This window comes from Balaenoptera ricei, chromosome 7 (assembly GCF_028023285.1).
Source record: "Balaenoptera ricei isolate mBalRic1 chromosome 7, mBalRic1.hap2, whole genome shotgun sequence".
Lineage (NCBI taxonomy): Eukaryota > Metazoa > Chordata > Mammalia > Artiodactyla > Balaenopteridae > Balaenoptera > Balaenoptera ricei.
This window is the reverse complement of record NC_082645.1, coordinates 76,660,825-76,684,793: the sequence shown is the minus strand read 5'-3', so window position 1 is coordinate 76,684,793 and position 23,969 is coordinate 76,660,825. Positions and strand designations below refer to the sequence as shown.

Here is a 23,969-nt window from a genome sequence, read left to right as displayed (position 1 = left end):
TAATTGTTTGTAGTAGTATCTTATGATCCTTTGTATTTCTGTGGTGTCAGTTGGAATTTCTCCTTTTTAATTTATAATTTTATTTATTTGGGCCCTCTCTCTTTTTTCTTGATCAGTTTGGCTAAAGGTTTATCAATTTTGTTTATCTTTTCAAATAACCAGCTCTTAGTTTCCTTGATCTTTTCTTTCTTTTTTGTCTCTATTTCATTTACTTCCACTCTGATATTTATTATTTCCTCCATCTACTAATTTTTTTGTTTGTTATTCTTTTTCTAGTTCCTTTAGGTGTAAGGTTAGATTGTTTGAGATTTTTCTCATTTCCTGGGATAGGCCTGTATTGCTAAACTTCTCTCTCAGAACTGCTTTTGCTAAGTCCCATAGATTTTGGAAAGTTGTACTTTTATTTTTTCTTAAGGTATTTTCTGATTTCCTCTTTGATTTCTTCATTGACCCATTGGTTTTTTTTAAATTAACATGTAGTTTAGTCTCTACGTGTTTTTGTGTTTTTCCCATTTTTCTTCCTGTAATTGATTCCTAATTTCATACCATTGTGGTCGGAAAAGATGCTTGATATAATTTCTATCCTCTTAAATTTGTTGAGACTAGATTTGTGGCCTAGCAAACTATATATCTGGAGAATGTTCCATATTCACTTGAAAAGAATGTGTATTCTGCTGGTTTTGGATGGAACGTTCTATATATATCTGTTAAGTTCAGTTGGTCTAATGTATCATTTAAGGCCAATATTTCCTTACTGATTTTCTGTTTTGATGATCTGTCCATTGATGTAAGTGGGTGTTAAAGTCCCCTACTATTACTGTGTTAATGTCAGTTTCTCCCTTTGTGTTTGTTAATATTTGCTTTACGTATTTAGGTGCTCCTATTTTGGGTGCATATGTATTTACAGGTGTTATATCTTCTTGTTGGATTGATACCTTTTATCATTATGTAATGCCCTTCTTTTTCTCTTGTTACAGTCTTTGTTTTGAAGTCTATTTTGTCTGATATAAGTATTGCTACTCCAGCTTTCTTTTTATTTCCATTAGCATGGAATATCTTTTTCCATCCCCTCACTTTCAGTCTGTGTGTATCTTTAGATCTAAAATGAGTCTTGGGGGCTTCCCTGGTGGTGCAGTTGTTGAGAATCTGCCTGCCAATGGAGGGGACACAGGTTTGAACCCTGGCCCAGGAGGATCCCACATGTTGTGGAGCAGCTAAGCCCATGTGCCACAATTACTGAGCCTGTGCTCTAGAGCCCGTGCTCTAGAGCCCACAGGCCACAGGTGCTGAGCCTGAGTGCCGCAACTGCTGAAGCCCGCATGCCTGGAGTCTGCTCTGCAGCAGGAGAGGCCACTGCAGTGAGAGGCCCGTGCACCGCAGTGGGGAGTGGTCCCCGCTCACTGCAACTAGAGAAAAGACCAAATGCAGCAGCAGGGACCCAAGGCAGCCAAAAATAAATAAATAAATAAATTTATAAAAAGAAAAAGAAAAAGACTTACCTGAATCAGAACTCAGAAATGTGATAAGATATGGGATGCCTTTATGGTCTCTCACTGCTTTTTGATTGTTTTTGTTTCCCATACATAATACCTGTAGACAGTTCATTACATTTACTAGCACGCTTTCTATGTCTAAGTTCAAAAGATTTATCAGAGCTGGAATTCCATTCTAAAAATAAACAAAAAGATTTAATTATAATTGAATTTATTTAAGATGTATGCTATCTTTATTTAGAAACACAAGTCTATAATCTTTCTTGCTATAAATATCTGCTTATTTAGGAGAGAACAACTGCCCATAAACAAACATGCCTACGGATATGGCACATTAAATGACAGTTATTACAACTTTGAGCATATCTTATGCTTCAATATTAAGGAAAGTATTCTATAAATATATTTCCTGCCTCCCTCCCTCCCTCTCTTCCTTCCTTCCTTCCTTTCTTTCTTTGCTGTACCACATGGCATGTGGGATCTTTGTTCCCCGACCAGGGATCAAACCCATGCCCCCTGCATTGGAAGTGCAGAGTCTTAACCACTGGACCGCCAGGGAAGTCTCTATAAATATATTTTCAAATAGTCTCCTCTATACCAAAATAATTTGAGGCTGCAAGTTCACTGTAACATTTAAGTATCTAAAAGTGAAACAACTAAGTAATATCAATTGAATACAGTGCCCATTTGGAAATATTTGCTATTGTATACATTGCACTTGTAATTGGTAATTATATTTATGCAACACAAAATATTATTTTTAAATGTTAACATAGTTTCTTAATTTTAAGTGGAGTAAAGATGGCATTTCTCCCTACTAACAGAATTAATGAAAGGATATTAAAGAAGATAAGAAACAGAAATGTAATGTCATTTTCAATAAAGCTAGGAGACATCAGTAATGTTGAACCATAATAAATGTTTATGAGTAGCCAACAGGGATACGCGAGATCTCCCATGGCCACTGGCTACAGGAATTACTGGCAGAACACAGTTTTCCAAAGTAAGTGGCTCTACCTTAAGGGGCAGGAAAACATACACATACACACACAACACACACTTCCCTGTCTGGAACAATAGGAATGGGTATGGAGGATGGCAGCAGGATCTTTCCTGGACCAATTTGTCCTAAAGTTTCAAAAATTAAGGAGGGCAAGGACGAATAAAGAATGATACCAATAAGAGGTTTGGAAAAAGTAGTCTTATTGGTGAGATAAAAAGGAAGAGATAGACTTTTGCATTGTGGAGGAAATAGAATCCACATTACGAGTACTATGCAACAGTCTCTGTTGGCTAAGGGAAAGTGAAGCTGAAAGGACCCATGCATAAAACCCTGTAGCATATGTCATATTCTTGCTAGCCTAGAACATGGATCTGGGCCCTTTCTCACATGTATTTCCTGCAAATATCTAGACCAGAAAGAACTTATCTAATTCAAAGTGAGTAATGTTCAAAAAGGAAGTAGAACAGGATCTGTCCAAATATATTAGAAGACAAAAAATAGGGAAAACTTATGACAGATAAAGAATGCTTTTAAGAAAAATATGCCACAAAGTAGATGAAAAACTTTAACTGAAAATGGTATATTGTTATCAATGAAAAAAATTAATTAGGCAATCACCTCTATAAAACAAGGGTGCATAGGAGAGACATCAGTGCTCAGGGAAGATTTTCTGAGACAGGGAGAGGTGAAACAAGAGCTGAAAAAGCTCAGGAAAGACGTGGAAAAATATAAAAGCCAAACTTTAATCTACACAAAAATAAACAAGGCCAGAAAACATAGCAAGAGACAAGGAGGATAGGATTGAGGGGGAAAAAAATGAAATAAAACAGTGAGTGGAAAAGGACTAGAGAGAAAATGATAGCTGTATAAAACTGGAAAAGGTGATATAATACACAAATAATTGGTCTTCCCAAAGAGAAGTGGTTAGTTAATTCAGTGATCAATAAATTCAACAGTCAACTTTTGACTTTCATCTTACAACAGCCTTTGACACTATTGATATTCTTCTCCTCTTTGAACACGTTCCCCATTTGGCTGATAGGACAACAGATTCCTCAGGTTTCCTCCTACCTCGGTGGCCATTCTTTCTTAGTCTCCTTTGAGGTCCCTCCAGATCTTTCAGCTTTCCCACAGCTCCTGGTGACTCAACTTTCAGAAAAATAATACAGAATATAACTATTTCTCACCATTTCCACTATTACCACCCTGGTTCAAGACACCACTGTCTGTCACCTGGATTACCAAAATAGCTTCTTAATTAGTCTTGCTGCATCCACCCTTGCCCACCTGTTTCAACACAGAAGGTAGAGTGATATAAATCTCTTCATGGAACTTCCCAGAACAAAATTATTCAATGGCTTAACATACTCAGAGTAAAAGCCAGGGTGTCTAACAATTATCCACATGGCCCTACATGATGTTGTCCACCATTATCCAGCTAAGAGTGTCTCCTATTTCTCTTTCTTCAGCTACTTTTGCTTACTTGCTATTCCTTGAATATGCCAGGCATACTATCACTTCATTTACTCTGCATTTGTTTCCTCTGCCTAGAATGCTCTTCCCAACAGAAAAACATGGCACACCTCCTCATCTATCTTAGGTTTGTACTCAAAGGCCAACTTCTTTTTTTAAATTTATTTTATTGAAGTATAGTTGATTTACAATGTTTTGTTAATTTCTGCTGTCTAGCACAGTGATTCAATTACACACACACACACACACACATATATACATTCTTTTTTTGTATTCTTTTCCATTATAGTTTATCACAGGATATTGAATATAGTTCCCTGTGCTATACAGTAGGACCTTGTTATTTATCCATTCTATATATAATAGTTTACATCTGCTAATCCCAACCTCCCAATGCATCCCTCCCCCACCCCTCTCCCCCTTTCAAATGCCAGCTTCTTAGTGAAGTATTTTTTACCAAGCTCCCCTCTTCCCTTTCCCTGCTTTATTTTCCTCCTTAACATCTATTCTCATCAAATATACTATATTTGGTTTATTTTCTTTATTGTCTTGTTATCCCCAACTGGAATAAAAACTCCATGAAGGCTGGGATTTTGTCTGTTTTATTCACTGCTATAACCCTAACATCTAGAAGTGTATTTCCATATAATAAACTCTCAAAAAGTACTTGTTTATGAATTTACTGAAAGAATAATACAGAAAAAATATTTAAAGACATGAATTCAAGAAAACATTTTGAAAATAAAAGAAGATGAATGTACATGTTGAAAAGTCAAACCAAGCCCCAGGAAAAATAGGTAACTAACACTGATGTGTAAGTCCTGGAATTTAAAGATAAAGAAAAAAAAGGAAGAAAACCCTGCTCATACAGTAGAAGATTTTTAAAAAAACAAAAATAATAACAAAATATGCCAAAACTAAGATTAAACATCACATCAATAAATGTAAATGAGCTATATTCAATAAAAAGTGAATGACAAAGCAAACCTAAATATACTGCATACAAGGGACACATTTATCCTAACTGGGTGATCAGAATCACTGGAGAGGTCTAAAGTGAGGTCTAAATGAATAAGACTAACTGACTAACTCTAGTTGTGGGTCTGGGGGGAGGGGAAAATTTCTAATATATTTTCCAAATGATTGATAACAAAACAACCAGCAAGAAGTAAAATGACTCCAAAAAGTTAAAAAGAAAAGGATAAGCAAAGCCAAATTAAACATGAGAGCACAAAAGAAAACAAAGATCACAAATCTAATTTTGGACAACATAGAATTTGGGGCAAAAGTACTGAACTTGACAAAAAGGGTATATTTTATAATGCTAAATGACTCAGTCCATAATGAAGAAGCATCACCTGACAAAAACTATAAAAATAACCTTATTTATAAATATCTTTAAAAGATATTATGTAAAATATTAATAGACATAATAAGGTGGGTTTTATTTGAAAAAATACAGCATGGCAAAGATTGCTTGGTGTTCACAAAAAAAAAAATTTTTTTTTTCTTCTAATTCTTTCTGGTACACAAATAGACTACATTTACCAGCCAGAACAGAAATAGCCAAGATGGTAGTACTTCTTTTAATATCTTCTCATAAACAACAAGAAGCAACCACATCCCCCAGAGCTAAATAAGCAGTTGGCCTGTCTTCCATGTTGTCCCAGGTGATAGTTTTACCAGATAATTTTGTTGAGAAACAGTTTTCCCTTGGTCTCTTGAACTCCTACCAGTATTGGGAGTGTATCAAGATTGTAACAGCTCTTTTACCTGGGCCATTTTTCAGGATTTTTATGTAGCTATCATTTTTTTTTTTTGACTGAGAAATAAATCTTCATTTGTTTTTAGCATTGATATTTGGGAGATATTACCACAATATCATCTAGGCTATCCTAGCTGATACTACCTCCTTACGTAACATAAACTCCTCCCCAGACCTTGCCAAACTGGAGCTAGCAAGATTTTATGTGTCTCTTCCTCGAATTACTGTTCGCTTCATTTGCCTGTGGTTTTTCTCATTATAATGCCATTACCCCATGATGTGGGCCCTAGAAGTGGTACATGTGCAAGTACAACTTTTACTCATATCCTAATGCTGTTTATCACTTACTGGATCTTGGCTCATCCTGCTATCATTCTTGAAAGGTGTGGTAACGTCTACCGCCAGGCAAAGAATAGGCTTGCTTACTGGTTGCTACCAAAGTGATAGGTTTCTTAAGCTCAACGTTCCTCAGATTTGACACAAACCCAATGTGCGGGTATGATCTACCTGGGCCCACTCTGTTGCCTTGTGAGACTTCGGGATAGGGAAAACAGACAACCCTTTGCTGTGCTTGCTCTGGTACTATCTTGCTCTTGTTTAATTTCGGCACTCGTGGGATTGTGGCAGGTTTGCTCTTTTGCCATCCTCATTAAGATTGGAGCTCTTCCCTGAGAGTTTATGAGGGCCACTGCATAATGAAATGGGTATGTATCTTTCTAGCTTCTATATGAAAGAATTAGTCAGTCAAAATGATGTTCTATGAAAAGAGCTTACATGTTTGGCAATAACATCCTTGTTTTCAAGTTGAGCAATATCATATAGAATGACAGCACACCGAGAGTGTAGTTCAGGTTCATCAGAAACCAGTAGGTTGATCAAAGCTGGAACGGCTCCTGCTTCTACTAGAGCATGCACTATCTTTGCATGGGTTGAGATATTACTCAATAACCCAACTGTTTTGCACTGTAATTTTATTTTGGAACCTTTTAATAGATTGATTAAGGCAGGAATGGTGCCTGCAATGAAAAGATCAAGAAAAAGCATGAATTGTTTGTAACTATTTGTAGTCAATTTATCATGATAAGATTTAAATAATGTTTATGGGCATTGCCATATAAACAGTTAGCAAATGATTCTATAAAATATTTATAAAATTATCATTTGAAACTACACAAGTGTACTTTTCTGTCTTTTCTATAGTGTAGGCGGCTCTCATTGTTTACACATTTGATTTTCACATAGCACACAATCATATATTTCATATTGGTGATAGTAAGCCACCTCTGAAACATTGAATTTTGGCTTAAGATCATTGATAAATAAATTATTTGAGCTACCATATGGTAGAGTTCTGTTTTGGTTACTGCATCAACTTTGTGTGGCAGTTGTTTGTGTAATTATTTGAGCATTTTATTATGTTTTACCCATATTTTATACAATCAACTGAAAAATGAAAAGTGCTGAATCTAGTATAAAGCAGTCTTAGCCTCATTAATTACAGTTGGTTCAAAGATGGAAATCATTGGGCGTGGTGAAAATAGAAAGTATGGCTTCAGTTGGATGCTTGTTACTTTAGTTCAATGTGAAGGAAAAACATTAAAGAGCACACATGACATGCTGGAAATATCATGGGTATAATTAGGGATGTATATATGTATTTAGCTACCTTAAATGAAACCTCCATCATGACTTGTTTATCTGTGGTTCACTTTTTTTGGACAAAGAGCTTTTTGTACATGGTTTTAGGAACATATTAGCGGACTACCTACAATAAATTTTTCATTCATTCAACAAATATTTATGAAGCATCTCATTTGTGCCCAACATTCACATTAGAGTAATGGCTACCATAATGGACAGTGCAGATAGAATATTTCCATCATTTCAGAAAGTTATAATGGGAAGTGCTATTCTCAAAACAATCCTGTGAGGTAGTAACTATTTTATTAATGAGGAAATTAGGCATAAAGAAAGTAAGCAATTAGCCTAAGTTCTAAATGTAGAGCTAGTTACAAACCCAAGCCTGACATTGCAACTGCTATTTTTACAAATAAAGTGTACAAATACAGAATAGGGATAATTTTTAAGTGAAAGTAAACATAAGGATAGTATGATGCAGTAATTTAATATAATTTTTAAGTTTGCAAACTTTTAGAGAAATGAGATTTATATAGTTTTTTGATACTGTGCAGCTTCCACTTGGAATATAAAATATAAGGTTTACAGGTAAAGGAAATGATCTTAGAAAAATAGAAAGTTAAAATCAACTAAAAAGTTTTCTCCATAATTAAAAATACATTTTAAAGTGATTGAATAAATCTCTACATAAAATAGCATAAGCAAAAGATAGTTAATAGATTTTACATCACCTGCATCCAAAATACATTTCCAGTATTCATCATTTGCTAAGCAGATTACTTCTAAAGACATGACAGCCATCATCCTTCGTTTATAGCTTTCGCACTGCAACATTTCTGGTAAGTTTTCAACAGAAAAGTACACATTGTAATTTCATAAGAGGTAATGGAATGATTGATTCTGTTTCTGTACAGGCCAAGTGAAGCCATGAGTTGAGATCACCAACATCACCACCAACTGCATTCATTAAATTCCCCTCTGTGCCTGTGAGGTGCTTAAACGGATTGAACACCCATGTTCTTTGAAGTTTATAATCTATATAATTAGTATTAAAAAACTCTGAAATTTTTTATCTTTGGTCTGAATGACTTAGATTGGCTGGCCACAAGGCTCAAATTCGCTTGGAAAACAGTATACTTCTCTCTTGCCTGATATCAGTCGTTGAATAAAATTTGAGTATGGGTTTTCAAGGACAGCAAAGTAAACTACATTACTGTCAATAAAACTTTAATATCCATTAAAGCTTTATACATTTCCTGAGTATGAAGAAGATACTTTTAAAAAATCTTGAATGAATTTATACTCCAGACAGGAAATACTACAAATATACATGATTCTAAACAATATCTCTGGCTCAAGCAAAACCACATAGAAATATCTTTGCTCATCTCTTTTTACCCAGCCCCTATAACAACAAATCTTGTCCTGACTCCTACCTAGCTGGTTCACTCCATGGTACTCTCTTTTAAAATTCAGCTTCCACTCCAAGAGCTAATCCCAGGGAGTTCTAATAAACTCTAATTCTTCTTTTACTCATAGTGGAAATGGGTAGTGTGAGGAGAAAGAGCTATTATACGGCACGAAGCAAAGAAGCAGTGGCCAGACGCTCATGGTTACGGTTGTGTTCATGTCATTATCAGGACTTCCCAACAATCGCTGTAGGAAGGAGTGGCTGTCAAGAATTTTTTGTGCCATGAGGCTATTACCGTTAGGGGCCAGAAGGTCCTACCACTGCATTTCAAATGTGTTAGCCTTTATCAAAAGCAGCAGGATACTCTTCTTAGTTACCTCTCAAAAGACAAAGATATAATGATGTATATGCATACAAATAAACACTGAAAACCCCATCCAGTATCTCTTGGGCTGATATACTTGGAATGTGTTCCCAGCACCCAGTAAATTCCAAAATCAGGTATTGAGCCAGTTTTGAAGCCAGTTACTCAGACTTTGTGCATCAGTAGGTTGAAAATCTTAAATATTTATTTATCTTATCCCATCCTAAAACGAGTTGTTGGGAGAAATGTCAGTTCTCATTCTGCAAGTTGTTTAATTTTTCCTTTAATTTTAATTTTATTAAAGTAACATATGCTCATGATTCAGAGTTAAATGTTACTAAAAAGCCTACAGCAAAATATAACGGTTCTTTACCCCACCCTCTCCACTTTTCTCTCTCCAGATAGTACCACTTTGGACTCTTTCCCTGTACCTTCTGTGATTTACATATCTCCACATTTCTAAATATTTATACACACTGTTACCTTTGGCTATATCAATTCTAGACATCATTGACTGACTTCATGTCATGATAAATGGGAAACTAGCTCTTTCAACACTGCTCTGCCATTTCCTCTGCTCCCCCCTTCCCTATATTTATAGTTTTTCGTTAAATGAAAATTCAACACTTACATTACAATGCCTATACAGATATTATTCACAGCTAAGTACTGCAGTGTACTACCTTGTGTCTCCTTACTTTTGCTTTTTCCTGGAGGTAATAATTTCCTCATTTTATTTCATCTGCTTAGTTTTCTTTGTACCTGTTGGTCATTCCTCCCACACTTTCCTTTTGGTCTGGGTACACGGTTTCCATTCTGGGACTTCCCTTTGCTGTCATCTTTGAAATTCCCTTTGCTTTTCTCTTGGGTCAGATTCCCAGTTTCCTGTTAGTTGGGGAGAATTCCCGCTTTAGATCTTTAGGTCTTTCCTGCTTAGCCTCTGCAGAGAGCACTCCTGACTGGCACCGCCAGTTCTCCAGCCAGTCTATTGGGGATTTATGGTGTGAATCTGAGACGTTCTCAGCTTTCCCAGAGTTGGCTTGGAATGATTTCTCTGGTCTGCTAGGTCCTAAGATTTGCCTGTCTGTTTTCAATATTTTATTGCTTTTTCCTGTTTTCTCTTCAATGCTTGTTTCCTGCTATTTAATCTCCATGTAATTTTAGTAGGGTCTTGAGAGGGAGTAAAATTAGATGTGTACATTCAGTTGGCCAGTAACTCTTACCTTTATTTCTGGCTAGATTGAATATAAATTGGGGGAAAAAACCTCAAATAGAATTTTTCACAAAACATTATCAAAATATGAGGAAAGATGGTGCTGAATCAGTCTCTAAAATTAGGAGGTGAGGAATGAATTGGAAGGAATCTTATATTTTCCACTCAAACTTTATTTCCTACCTCTTTTTCTTTTTCTTTTTTTATGGAGTTGAGGATGGCTGGACTTTTGGAGAAAGTTGGAAAATAAAAATAAATATAATTGTGTGAAATATCATCTGGGTTATTATTCTTTTATTTTAATTTAGAAATAAAACTACTTTTACACACACAAAAATAGTCCAGTATTATTTGTATTTCTGATTTTAACTCAAAATATGATGAATGCTTTACTTTGTTTTATTTCAGAATAAGTACCAATAATTAAACTGAATAATGATCAGAACATTTATTTATAAAGAGATTATGTGTTCTATACTCACCTACCAAAGTTTTCCAAACTGGGAGTTCAGGAATATTTAACTCTATTACATGCTTGAGAACCTCCGTGTGAAAGGTTAGCACTGCTAAATGAATTATATTATTTCCTTTAATATCTGTTTTTCTCCAGTTAGCTCCAAGAGAAAGTAGGTACTGAATAGTGTCCAGTGCTCCCGAAGTGGCAGCAAGTAACAGTGGAGTACACTGATTCCTAAAAATCAAGGAATATGTCATAATAATTGAGCACACACATAGTGTCAAATTTACTTCTTGTAAAACTATCAAAATGGCTGTTGGAGGAAGTCTGATTTATACATCATCTTCTCTTCCTTACATAGTGTTGTTCTGTATATTCCACATGTCAGTAGATTTGCCTCCCTTGCCTTGGCTACCCCTACCCTCCCTCCCAACTTGATTATCATGCATTACAATTTGTTTGGAAGTTGATAATGTACAGAGTTCTTAGACTATACTATCTCATTGGCTCCCTACAATTCTATGAGTGAAGGAAAAAGCAAGGCAAGTATTATCAGCCCATTTTACAAATGATGAAACTGAGGCTCAGGTAGTGCTCCAGCCCATTTCTTTTTTTTTTTATTATTAATTTTTAACATCTTTATTGAAGTATAATTGCTTTACAATGGTGTGTTAGTTTCTGCTTTATAACTTAGTGAATCAGCTATACATTTACATATATCCCCATATCTCCTCCCTCTTGCATCTCCCTCCCACCCTCCCTACCCCACCCCTCTAGGTGGTCACAAAGCACCAAGCTGATCTCCCTGTGCTATGCAGCTGCTAACCCATTCTTTACAATTCATGTCCACTTCTCAAATCCCAGCTTCCTCAGTGTGGGCAGAAACTAACAGTTTTTCTCAAAAACCCACTATCTGCTTTTTAGATGGTGAAGAGTTTTTGGTTGGGCACATGGCAGTCCAGCCAAATGCTACATTTCCTACCTCCTCGTATAGGTAGGTATGGCCACATGACTGAGTTTGGCCTGTGTGATGTTAGTAGAAGTTACCTGGGCAATTCCCTAAAGAGAAATGGAGTGTGCCATTACTTTTCCTCTCTCTTTCTTCTCATGGCTAGAATGCAGGCATAATAATGAAAGCAGGAGTCGCCATTTTGTACCAGGATATGGAAACCACATGTGAAGAAGCAACAAGAGGACGTCTGGGTCTCTCATATTGCCAAGCCATTGCGCCAGCCCTCGACCACCAACCCAGACTTCATGAAAAAGAACTACGTTTATCTTTTTTAAACTACAGATATTTGGGGCTAGCTTTGTCACGGCAACTTCAACTGTATCTTAACTAACAGGTCTACTGACAAGCAATGTGACCTTAAGCAACTTGGGTTACTTTCTTGTCGGTAAAATTATGAGAGTAACAAAAATCAGCTGACAGTTTTGGTGTAAGGGATGAATAAGGTGCTTATTAGCACAGTCTTCATACATAGTCCCCCTGCCTTTTTTCACCATATCACATTGCCTCAAACATTACTTTTTTTTTTATCCCTATACCCATGCCTTCTTCTCTTCATGAAGCCCCTTTCTCTTGCTGCCTGTCCTTGAACCCTCACCAATATCCAGCTGGCCCCAAGCTTCTCCTCTTTTTCCTGGGCCCAGGGGAAACTCATCCTTTATGAGTAAACATCTCTTCATTTTCTCCCTTTTCTACTCTAACAAGAGTGTTCTTCTGTTCCTGTCTTTCGCCTACTCAGTGGTAGGAATAAAGATAACTTCGACTTCTAACACCATCACTCTGATATTCCTCACTTGAAAAATATGTTAGCAAGTTATATTATGGCCCTTTCCAGTTCCACACTGCCACTGCCCCATGCCAGCTGGGTCCTCTTCCGCCAGCCTAGCTCATGTATTGGCTGCCTCGCCAACATGCCTCCCCCTATTCAGCACCCATGCTAACTACCATCTGTGTCCTGACCTCTCAGGTCCTTGGCATACCTTCATTTGTGCTCCACATTCATACGCACCAGCCTGGTCACACTCCTCATTGGCTCCACATAGATCTCAACCTTGGTAATTGTCTTCTCTACGAATCCTTTGCGCCTTCCTTACGTTCACAGATAGCTTCTTACTTCTACCTCTGATTTTCAATTGTTTGACCTTTTACAATCCACCCAGTCTTTTAGCTCCCTTCTGCTCAAAGACACATTGTCAAAATATGACAGAACTAGGAACTGAACTCAGGTCTCCACATTCCATGGCTCTTTCCAGAATCCATTTGCCAGACAATCTATTAGCCAGAGACCCTGGTTTCCCGAAAGCTTTTCCACACACATCTCTGCCCCAACCTAGGGAGGATTTATTTCTACACTGAATAATAATCGACAAGTTATTTGAAGACCCAAAAATATCTGAAACTATGCCTAAACCAAAATAATAACCTGGTATCTAGATTACTAGCCAAGAATGTATCCTCAGGAGAAGCTTTACCTCCACCCTAAAGGTTGCTAAATTGTGAAACAGAACACCGTTTGGAATGTTTCCCTATTGCAAAGCTCTTTTCTTTTTTTTAATGTCTTTCTATTCTGGATACCACTAGATATTTCTCTTACTGTCCACGGTCTATCCACCTTGGTCTGGAGCCCTCAGGCTGCTTCCTGGTTGTATAAGGTCCAATTTAGAACAACTTTCTCCTTCCTTGTCTCATGCTTCTTCCAGGACACTAAGTATCAGTAGTTAACCTGATAAACTAATCTGTAGAACCACACCTTTGGGAAAAGGTTAGGAAAAACTTCCTAGGGCTTCCTTGGAAGCCCTTATTCTTCCAGAAAATACGCATAGGTTAATAGAAGTTCCCATTTTTATAAATTCTAAAGATAAGTGGTAGGAGAAGACAGTGACCAGAAAGGACAGCAGAGTAAGCCCAACATAGCCTTTCAAATCAATCATAACAACCAGTCCTTTTAGTGTCAGTGTTTGGGGCAAGCCATGAATGCAGAAATTTATATTTTTACAAATGCTTAATAACTTACTCAGCTGTTGCCTCAGCTTCTAGTAAACTAGGATCCTTCCTACAGAGAACAATTATGATGCAGATATTGTCATAGAAAGCAGCAAAGTGAATTGGCATCCAGCCTCTTTTTTCAGAAAGTGTGTAATCAGCTTTGAAACAAAGTAGACAGATGGTTGTTTCTAATGAGCAAGCCTGTGCTGCCAGGTGTAGAGGTGTTGGACCTAGAATGGATGGACAATTACTTCAATGGTCAAAGAGCTAACATTTCTGAAAAACATGCCTTTTTAATGTCTGACCACAGAGCTTAGTCTTGTGATATAAAAGCTCCCAAGAAGATCACTAAAAGGATATACTTAGGCAACTCCATACTTCTTTATTTAACTCAGGATGTCTGACCATTAAAAATAAATACTTCTTTATAAGTTAAGAAGAATAAATAACACTGAAAATATTAAATATTTGAAAAATTAAGTCAATGTATGAGTCATAAAATAAACTATTTCTTGTTTATTTTCCATTTTATTCAAATGTTTTGTAGTAGGAGATAAGGTTCTTTAAAATTGAAAAAATATGCTCATAAAAGGCTTCTATGTCACTAAATCCAGTGGGTGTTTTTCAAGTCTCATCTTACTTCTCAAAAGTAAGTTGAACACTTCTTCCATTTTAAAAAGGTTTCTTCCCTTGGCTTTTGTGATATGAGACACTCTTATTTTTCTCCAATATCTCTGGATACTTATTTGCAGTCTCCTTTGGGACCTTTTCATTGTCCTGATATCTAAATGAACCTTAAGACTTTTATCTTCTCAATGGCTTCATTACGATCTATAAGTTGATGACCCCCAGGATTATGTCTCTAGGTCTGATTTCTTCCCCAAGCTCCAGATCTATCAATCATCTCATTAGGCATCTCCACACACCACTTCAAACTTATCATATTCAAAATTGAACTCCTATCTTTTCCTCCAGACCTGATCCTCTTTCATCGCTCCTTAATTTAGTGAAGGATATCATCATCCAGCCAGTTCTACAAACCAGACACCTGAAAGACTCCTCTCATTTCATCTTCATAACCAGTCCCCATCACCAAGTCTAAATATCTCTAGAACGTAATCTTTACTGCCATCACCACCCTACTTAAAGCCATAATCATCTCCAAACTGATATCCCCACCTTGTTCTTGCCCTTCCCAATCCACTTTTTCAAAATGTAAATCTGATCTTTTTACCTCCTTGTTTAAAACTCTTTAGTGACATCTTGAGGCCACCTGATCATTAGTACAGGAAAAGGATGCACTGGCTCCAACTTAACCTGAACCATCCCCCGTCTAAAAAGGAAAAGGAAGGAAAGAAGGAAGGAAGGAAGGAGGGAAGGAAGGAAGGAAGGAAGGAAGGAAAGAAAGAAAAAGAAAGAAAGAAAGAGAGAGAGAGAAAGAAAGAAAGAGAGAAAGAGAAAGAAAGAAAGAAAGAGAGAGAGAGAAAGAAAGGCAACATACACACCTTGTTCTCTTTATTTGGGCCTTCTTGTAGCTCCTCAAATGTAGGGTGATCGACCGTCCAGGAAAGTACTGGTCTATGCCTGTTGCCCCAGCATAATTATTAATACTGCCCTTCCATTTTCAAACTCCCTGATTTGGATGATGAATTATCCGGTCACCCTGGGCTATTTCTGCTGTCTGAAAGCTTCCTTCTCCCAAACAACACTTCTCTGATTGGGGTCTACCTAAGTCTTATTTATTCCTCAGCCAAAATGGTATTTCCTCAGTGAAGCACTGTTTTTCTGCCAACTCAGAAAATTCCAATGGCCTCCTGCCTGCCTTAGTAGTCTAAGCTCTATATCATAGCCTTTGATAATCTATAACATCTGACCCAAATCTATTTATTTAAAATTACTGCTTAGTCTTCCAGTTTCTGGTCTGGCATGTAAGGAGCTTAAAAGTCCCCAATCCATCCTAACAGCAAGTAAAAACTTGAACAAACTGAAAAATGAACAACTCTTCTCAGATCCATTAGAGAAGTGAGGTCATATGGCAAAAATGCTGCTCCCAAAACTAGAGAGATAGACAGGCAGATACAGAGAATCACAACTTACTGGAGCAGAAACCCAAGAGCAGAAACCTCTATAGGAACGAGTGGCAGAGTCAGAAAACCTGATGTGTAATTGACAAATTGCTGGTGGCTCAGTGTGGACAAGTCTGATAGTGAGAAACTCCAGGGGACCCAGTCATAAGGGGCCCCCATGCTTTAGAGAGTTTTATCTCCAGGAGCTCGACCAGGTCCTCACAGTTAATATTGAAGAAATACCCCCTTGTGCTTCCAGCAGGGGAAGGGGGAAAGGAACCATTTGGAAATACACCAAAGCATTCTATTTTTCTTAACAAGGCCAGTCGGTCCTCAGGAGAAACTATTTTACCAGAGCCTAACCTGCTGAGGTTTTATCGGAGCCTAACCTACCTGGGGGAAGGGAAGTACCCAATTACAGTCCCCTTCAGCCATCCTGATCCACCTAAGGGGCACGCAGGGACTGAGAAGCAAGTTGAAGTTCATGGTTCAGGAGCACAAGTTCCCCAAAAGACTGAGACCTAATCAGGACTACAGAACATTTTGGTTCATTTCAATCAATGAAACGCAATTAGCTCAGCAGGAGAAACATATCAAAATGAACTGAAGTTTGTTTGGTTTGGTTTGGTTGGTTGCCTGTTTTAAACAATACTAACCTCCCCACTGACCCTCTCCTTCTCTTCTCTACCTTCCTTCAAAAAATATTTCAGCACAACCCAGGGGCAGGAATACTATTCTTACACCCCGCTCTTACTCCTTTAAAGTGTGCTTAATAGAAATGCAGGATCTCGGCTCTCAGCCAGCCCTCTGAATCAGTCTGCATTTAACAAGATACCTGTGTGATTCCTACATACTTGAAAGTTTATCCAATAATAGTGGGATGAAATGTCTCCCCTTGACATATGCAATGTCTGATGATATTTTGGTTGTCACAGCTGGGGTAGGGGTTGCTACTGGCATTTAGTGGGTAGAGGCCACGGCTGCGACTAAACATTTTACAGTGCATAGGATAGCCCCTGCAGCAAAGACTTATCAAGCCCGAACGTCAGTAGTGCTGAGGCTGAGAAACACTGTCCTAGTCATGCTCGAATCAGGGAAGTCCTGGAGGGGTTTACGTAGTCTGAAGAAATTATTCTCGGGTAGAGAAAGAACCTTGGTCTAAAGAACAGATGCTCTAATGGGACCTGAAAGCCATTTTTCTCTTTTCCCTGAATTTTCCCTGAATTTCTGTAGTACATCACCGTATATTAATAATGCCAGTGATTGTGAAATGCTACCCTGCATTCATCCATCATGCATTCACACAACAACTATTCCCAACTACCTATTAATGCCAGGCTTTCTCCTGGGCACTAGGATACTATGGCAGAGTAAACCAAATCCTTGCCCTTATGGACCTTATATTCAATTGAGCAAGCCACAATAAACAAATAAATAATATTATACAAGGTAGCCATAAGTAATATTTAGAAAAGAAAAAGGGAAAAAATAGAGCAATAATGCAGGAGGTATACTATTGTTACTCAATTGCAAATTCCTACAGGGTAGGTGGGCCTGTAGATAAGCTTCCTTTTCCCCCTCCAGGCCCACTCACCTCCCTCTAAGACCCTCCCTGCTCTCTGCCTCTGCAGATTTTGCAATCCCTGTCCTTTGGCTTCTTGTCAGTAACTACCAATGGGGAGCCCTGGCAGGAGACTGGAGAAGGAGGATGATGAGGTCAGCATACTTATCCTCTCTGGTCATCTCACGTTAGCTGTTCTTCCACCAGTGGAAGGTGGCTGGTTTGAATAACTATTGCCCTCCCCTTACAAAATTCAGGTCTTTGTAAATGGTTTCTTTAAAAATAAACCCTCCTTGAATTAGCTTATATAGAGTATGAAGGTATAGCCTTTTAGATATAGATATAGAAGGTGTATCCTTTAAATTTTTTTCTGTTTTCTTCATACACAGTACTTGGGTCAAGTCTCTCACCTCAGCAAGAATGGCTCATTCCTCAGACCTCATAGATTGTTAATGTCACTAGATGGTAGCATATCTAAATAATATTAACTGCTCTTTTTTTAGGCATAAAACCCACGTTGGGGCCTGATTTTACAAAAATAAGTAGAGATAATTTGCAAATTCCACGGTTAAAAAAAAGAGAACCATCCCCCAAAACTTAAGAAAAAGATGAATAAATAATCATGGGTAGAAAAAAATGTATACTTCAAAATGTATATAAAAATCATTTTGTGTTATTCGCATGTGACAGCATTTTGAAGATTATATACTACAAGAAAAGTTTTAACATATAAACTTTTAAAAATACACCAAGTATTTTACTTATGTCTTACCATTTCTTTCTTTTTTCATGTCTAGTTTTGATGACTCTGTTTTAAAAGGGAATACACATAGAAGTATGATTATTAGTATGCAAAAGGTTTCCTAAATTAGTAAACACTGACTCATATGAAGGAGAACAAAATGACTATGTTGAGATGCAGGTGACAGGATTACACCGAGCAGAACTGAGTGTAATTTTGGGCCAAGTCATCTGGGTGTGGGCACGCGTCTGACATTGCATCAGAGCAGACCCAGAAACGCTGCCTCGCTCGTGGCTGGCCAAAACTCACGGGGGCAGTTTTGTGTTGGTTAAGTAATAACACATAGATATTTTCCGTACTTGAAACTCTACTCAGTTCTCAGCAAATGGAAATCTATGTAGTCACAGGATGAATGAGACACTTTAATTACCAATGTTTTTTTTACACCAAAAACACTTAAAATAAAACACATCTTTAAATAACAGGCCACCCATTGCATTTTGACTGAATTTTGCTCTATTTTAACTAAGTTCATGTGTATTGAATATTTTAATTAAGTAATAGAAGCATCTTAATACCAAAACATTTTAATTATACTGATAGAGTATGAAATTTATCAGTAGTCAATAGGATTAAAGCAGCACATTTTGTTTTGGTGTGAAACTGTAACACAGCCTCTTAAGGCAGCAAGTTAAAATGTAAAATTGCCATTTCTTATTGCCAATGTTATTGCATCAGCTATTCCCAACATTTTATTTCCCTCTTCAGTTGTCGAGGGCTTCCACTTTATTTTCAATTTTACTATTTTTATACTGGTTAAATTTATTCCAATGAACATATAAATATGTATGTATATCTACAATAATAATCAAGAAAATTTGCTTTTTAAAGTTTAAACCAGGTTAGCCTTAAAGGGGTCATTAATCCTAAAATTATGATTATAGAGGAATTTTTTGTTATTAAATATGTTTATATAGTATGAAGAAACTATTACCTGGTTAAGAGCCTGGGATAAGAAATGGATGTTCTGCTGGGATCTCTATTTATCTCCCTTTTCTCAGAATTTCTATGGTACATCACTGTATATTAATTATGTCAGTGATTATCAAAGGCTACCCTGAATTCATCCATCATGCCATTCATTCAACAAATATTTCTCAAGCACCTACCAATGCCAGGTTTTCTTCTGGGCACTAGGATACCATGGCAAACAAACTAAACCAAATCCTTGCCCTTCATGGAGCTTATATTCAAATGAGGGAAACACAATAAATGAATAAATAATATTTACTACATAAGGGAGCAACAAGTGATACTTAGAGAACTAAAAGGAGCCTCTCTGAGATAAGTGAAACAAAAACCTCAACTCTGCTCTAGGTTCCAATACTAAATTTTAACCTTGTGCTAAAATCAACATGCATTCCTAATGCCAAATAGGGGTAAGTAAAAGAAAAACATTTTAAGATTTAAAAACTTTATGGTACCTTGGCTAAGTATAATAAAGCGTCTCTGGTTGACATTGAAGTTGGCATTGCACAGTTGACATATGATTGGAACTCTGTTGTGTAGAGCAGCTTGATGGAAAATAGCATAACCTGCCTCATCTGAAACATTGATCGTCGAACTTGAAGTTTTACGGCTAAATGTATGGAAAACAGCAGATAATCCTCTTTCAACAGCAGACTTCATACCAAATGGGATACTCTAAAATTATTAGGAAGGCCAGAATTAGTTTTTTCAAAATACACCTAAAGTTTAGTTAAAGGACGAAAAGTACAATGAAATATATTAATATAATCACATGATTGGTGTGCAATTACAGTAGAATTTTCACAAGATCCGTGGGCAAGGAAGTTGTTAGAGCTATAAAGAAACATTGAGAACTTAAAAAAATATTTTGGGGAAGTTTTTTTTTTCCCATCCTTTTTTTAAGGGAGAAGTTGTAGATCTTTCTTCTCTGGAGACAATTAAAACAAGGAAACAAATATCCTTCTGAAATATTTAAAAGCAAATGGACATCGAATTCCTCTCTGATTTAAGAACAATCTAATTTAGAAGTCTAGAGACTTGAAATATATAGCTATAGGAATACAGTTTGTCTTCTTTGCTCTATGTCTCAAAGTGGAGAGGTGAAAATGTTACACTCTTCTTTTAGATGTTCTGACTACTCAATTTTTTTTTTACATCTTTATTGGCGTATAATTGCTTTACAATAATATTTTAAAATTAACTAATAGTTTATCAAAGCTTAAAATTTGTGGACATTAAAACAAATAAATGGTAAGTAAATGCCAATGTATCCTTTGAAACTGGTGAGCTCACCAATTAATTTATCAGTTCCAAAAGCTGTCAGTCAAGGCATATTGAAGCAGATACAAAGATTTGATTCAGGATGCCAGGTTTGCTCCTTAGATTTAGTCCCCACAACTGAAGCCTGCCTCTGCAATTTACTAGCTGTGTGATTTGGGAAAGATCCTTAACTCGCCGCATGTCAAATGTCTCATTTGTAAAATAGGATTGATAACAATAGTACCAGTGTCTTGAAAGAATTTATAGTATTTGTATGCCTGACATACAAAATAAGCACTCAATAGATATTTAGCTGTTATTAAGATTAATCACTATTCCATTCATAAACAGGTTGTTTTGTAACCTGGCCAGAAGTTTGTAATCCAGAATTGTAGAGCTTTTCAGCTGCTAAAATGTGGAATCTTAATTGCATATTGAAGACTTTATTTAACCTATTATTTATCCCTATGATAAAAATTTGAGACATATACTTATTTATAATTTCTTACATTAAATTATGTGGTAATCACTGAAATACCTTGCATTTCATAGCTTTTTTGAAACCAAATTTTTTCTTAAATTGTTCATGTAATTGAGCATCTGTCAGTGGAAGTCTTTTCAGTCTCAGATTGTTCACTATTTCATTTATGGCTCCCCACCACTGTGTCTTATATAGTTGCTGATAGAAAGTTTCAAGTTCAAAACTGATCACATAGTAGCTATTAAAAAAAATAAAGAAAACAATTTAAGTCTTTCTGACTTGGAAGTTATTTGTTACTTTTTTTCTATGCTGGCAAAACTTTTTCTATAACAATTACAATTTTCTATAACAAATACAAAATATAGTTTAAAATGTACTTGATTGTAAGTATTTTTTTTCATGACATGGTTATCAACTGTTATTAATCAGGTCTTTTATAACAAGTATCTTCTCCATACTGGCCTTTTTAATTGACTCTGTCTTTCCTATACCACTGACTAGGGGCACTGCCTAAAAGTCACTGAAAGTCCTAACTCTGGTTGAAAGATTTCTAGGTTTACCTTCTAACCATCTGCTTAATCTCCTCTTACAAATTTACTTTTTAATTCCTTTAATCTAGTTATGTCTATATTTGCTTTCTCAAGAGTGTACTGTGAGTCTGATTTGGAATGATGTTTTGGGTAATGGCTGCTTGACTTTTACTCACTGCACAGTGGGCTAGGGAAACCCCAACACACCAGGTCCTTGAATCATAGGTAGGCAATAGGCCCAGTCCCCTCTCACTCTGGAATGAAAAAATGACAACATCTTGAGTGGCTCTGTTCCCTGGGGTTGCTTATCATCACAGGTAAAAGAAAATGGTGGCCTTCCTCCACTTCTGCCACGAGTTACCTTTCCCCATTGCCAGATTTCAGTGGTGAGTGTCTCAGCTGCTGTCCCCACCTCTGCCAGTGGGAAGCCTCTTAATGTCACCTGGGTTTCTCCTCTAAAGGCAACTACTGATTGCTGTAAAAACAGTATTCTTGACAGTGGTAACCCCCTCCCATGGCTCTTCACTTTGCTGCTCAGGGACTATTAGTTCTCCTAAGGATGCTGAGAAGTTTTTTCCATTGTGCTAATTTCCAGGAAAGTGAGTCGGTGACTCTCTATGCTAAGGAAACTCCTTGCCCAGAGGCTGAGGTGGAATCACTGGGCCCCATGGATCAGTTAAAGGAAGATCTTAGGAAAACACTCTATTATGAACCGATCAGGGGCTAATACCCTCTCTTCTTTGACCTTTACTTCAATCCCAGTTTTCTGAATATAAAAGACCTCTGCATAGATGGAGACATATTTGAGGACCTGTTAGCATTTATTTGAGGCTGTCATTCTTCATATCCACCATCTTCTTCCCCCAAAGGAAACCAGACTACGAGAATATAAACTAAAGGCTTCTTTACCCACACCTCTCAAGTATAGTGCCAGGCCAGATGGTGGACTTGTCACTTTGTCCACCTTCATCAATGGGAACTTGCCTAACTTACTAGACTCCAGCCTCTGAAATTGAGAAGCAGGTATTCTGAATCCTACCCAGATTTGAAGGCTTTCAGATCATAGTGGTGATAGGCTAACGGGCCTTAAGGAGTTGTATGGATCAGACCCGGATACTTGATTTGCACTGGATGACTAAACTAAATTTCTGGAAGAAAACGGCTCACCTTTCCTTGGTATTATACACACTGATAAGAGTGGACACCATATACAGATACCCCAAGTCCCACAAGACTGTGTCCATAGATCTAGGCATGAGGGATTACACTAAGGATGTCCTTTGGTCTTTGGCTGGCCCAGCTCTACATCATCTTGCTCCAAGAGAAACCCAGTGTCAGAAACCTCTGTCTTTTCATGTACTTCTCCAGGGAGCTGGCTCTGGCTGTGGGAAATTGCTATGGAATCAGAAGCTGCTGACTACATTTGGAGCCCTGGTACTCAGTGATGTACTCCCAGATCACTGCCCAAGCGATGAAACAAACTTATGAATTTAACAAATACCAAGGGAAGGTAGGCTGATTTCTTTTAGAAATTTGGTCTAATCATCCAATACCAATCAAACATCCAAGATCAGCAGGGAGCTGTCTTACCCTAGAAACTGGAGAAGCAACTGGTGGTGAAGATCACCGTACCCTGAAAAAGTCTCTGACCTCAGAATTTTGTGACCCCACCCCCACTCCTGCAAAGTTGGATACACAACCTGTGCATTAGGCCAACACTGGCCCACACAGAGATGATTACTGGAAGCACAGAAAGCCCGGATGGCCAGCACTGTGAGTGAGCCCTCATCCAAGTACTGCATAGTGACACACCACTGTTCTTACTCAAAACTTAAAGTGTAGGCATCAGCAGGGGCTTTAGCGGAGTTTCACTTTTAAACAACTCCCTCCATAGTCTTCTGCCTGGGCATCTGCACGCAGCTTAGGGACTGCAGTAGGACCCTCTAACATCACACTTCCCGGACACGCCACCGTTACGTCAAGTTGATTTCTGACCTGCCTCCTAACATCCACAACAGCATCATGATGCTGGTATGCTCTCCCCCCCGTAGGACATTTTAGTATCAGTATCAAGTCATCTATTTGCTCCAATCATTATCATTTTAATAATTCATGAGTTATTCTACTTTCATGGACTGCCAAATCCTGGGTATCCGACTGTGGCTCCTATTTTTTTGATGCTGGTATGGTGGAAGAATACAACCTGAGCCAAAAATGAATCTAGGACTTAGATGTTTCCAAGCAGGGCAGGAAGGCCAGTGGAAATGATCCTATTTTCATTAGGAACCGGGAGCCTCCTAGGAAGTAAATCATTCTGAGGAAAGAGAACATCACGATACATGAGCTCAGCCCAATAACAGTGCCCCTAAAAGCAAAGGAGAGGGGAGATTTTGAGATGGCATGTGTTCAATCATTCAGATTATTCTCTGGTCCAGGACCAACACAGAAAGAAGATCCCTACACAGAAAGAAACAACTGTAAGCAAAAT

General features: G+C 37.5%; 1 protein-coding gene across 1 annotated transcript in view; it reads right to left on the bottom strand.

Moving 5' to 3' along the window:
* Positions 1–23,969, bottom strand: part of ANKAR (ankyrin and armadillo repeat containing) — a 71,616-nt gene that overhangs the window by 31,015 nt on the left and 16,632 nt on the right. The window contains exons 6-12 of the mRNA XM_059928341.1: positions 21,009–21,189; positions 19,666–19,885; positions 13,841–14,042; positions 10,843–11,051; positions 8,104–8,208; positions 6,509–6,750; positions 1,500–1,668 (exon numbers count right to left, since the gene is read on the bottom strand). Of these exons, the coding sequence (XP_059784324.1) occupies positions 1,500–1,668; positions 6,509–6,750; positions 8,104–8,208; positions 10,843–11,051; positions 13,841–14,042; positions 19,666–19,885; positions 21,009–21,189 (1,328 nt within the window). The remainder of the gene's footprint in view (positions 1–1,499; positions 1,669–6,508; positions 6,751–8,103; positions 8,209–10,842; positions 11,052–13,840; positions 14,043–19,665; positions 19,886–21,008; positions 21,190–23,969) is intronic.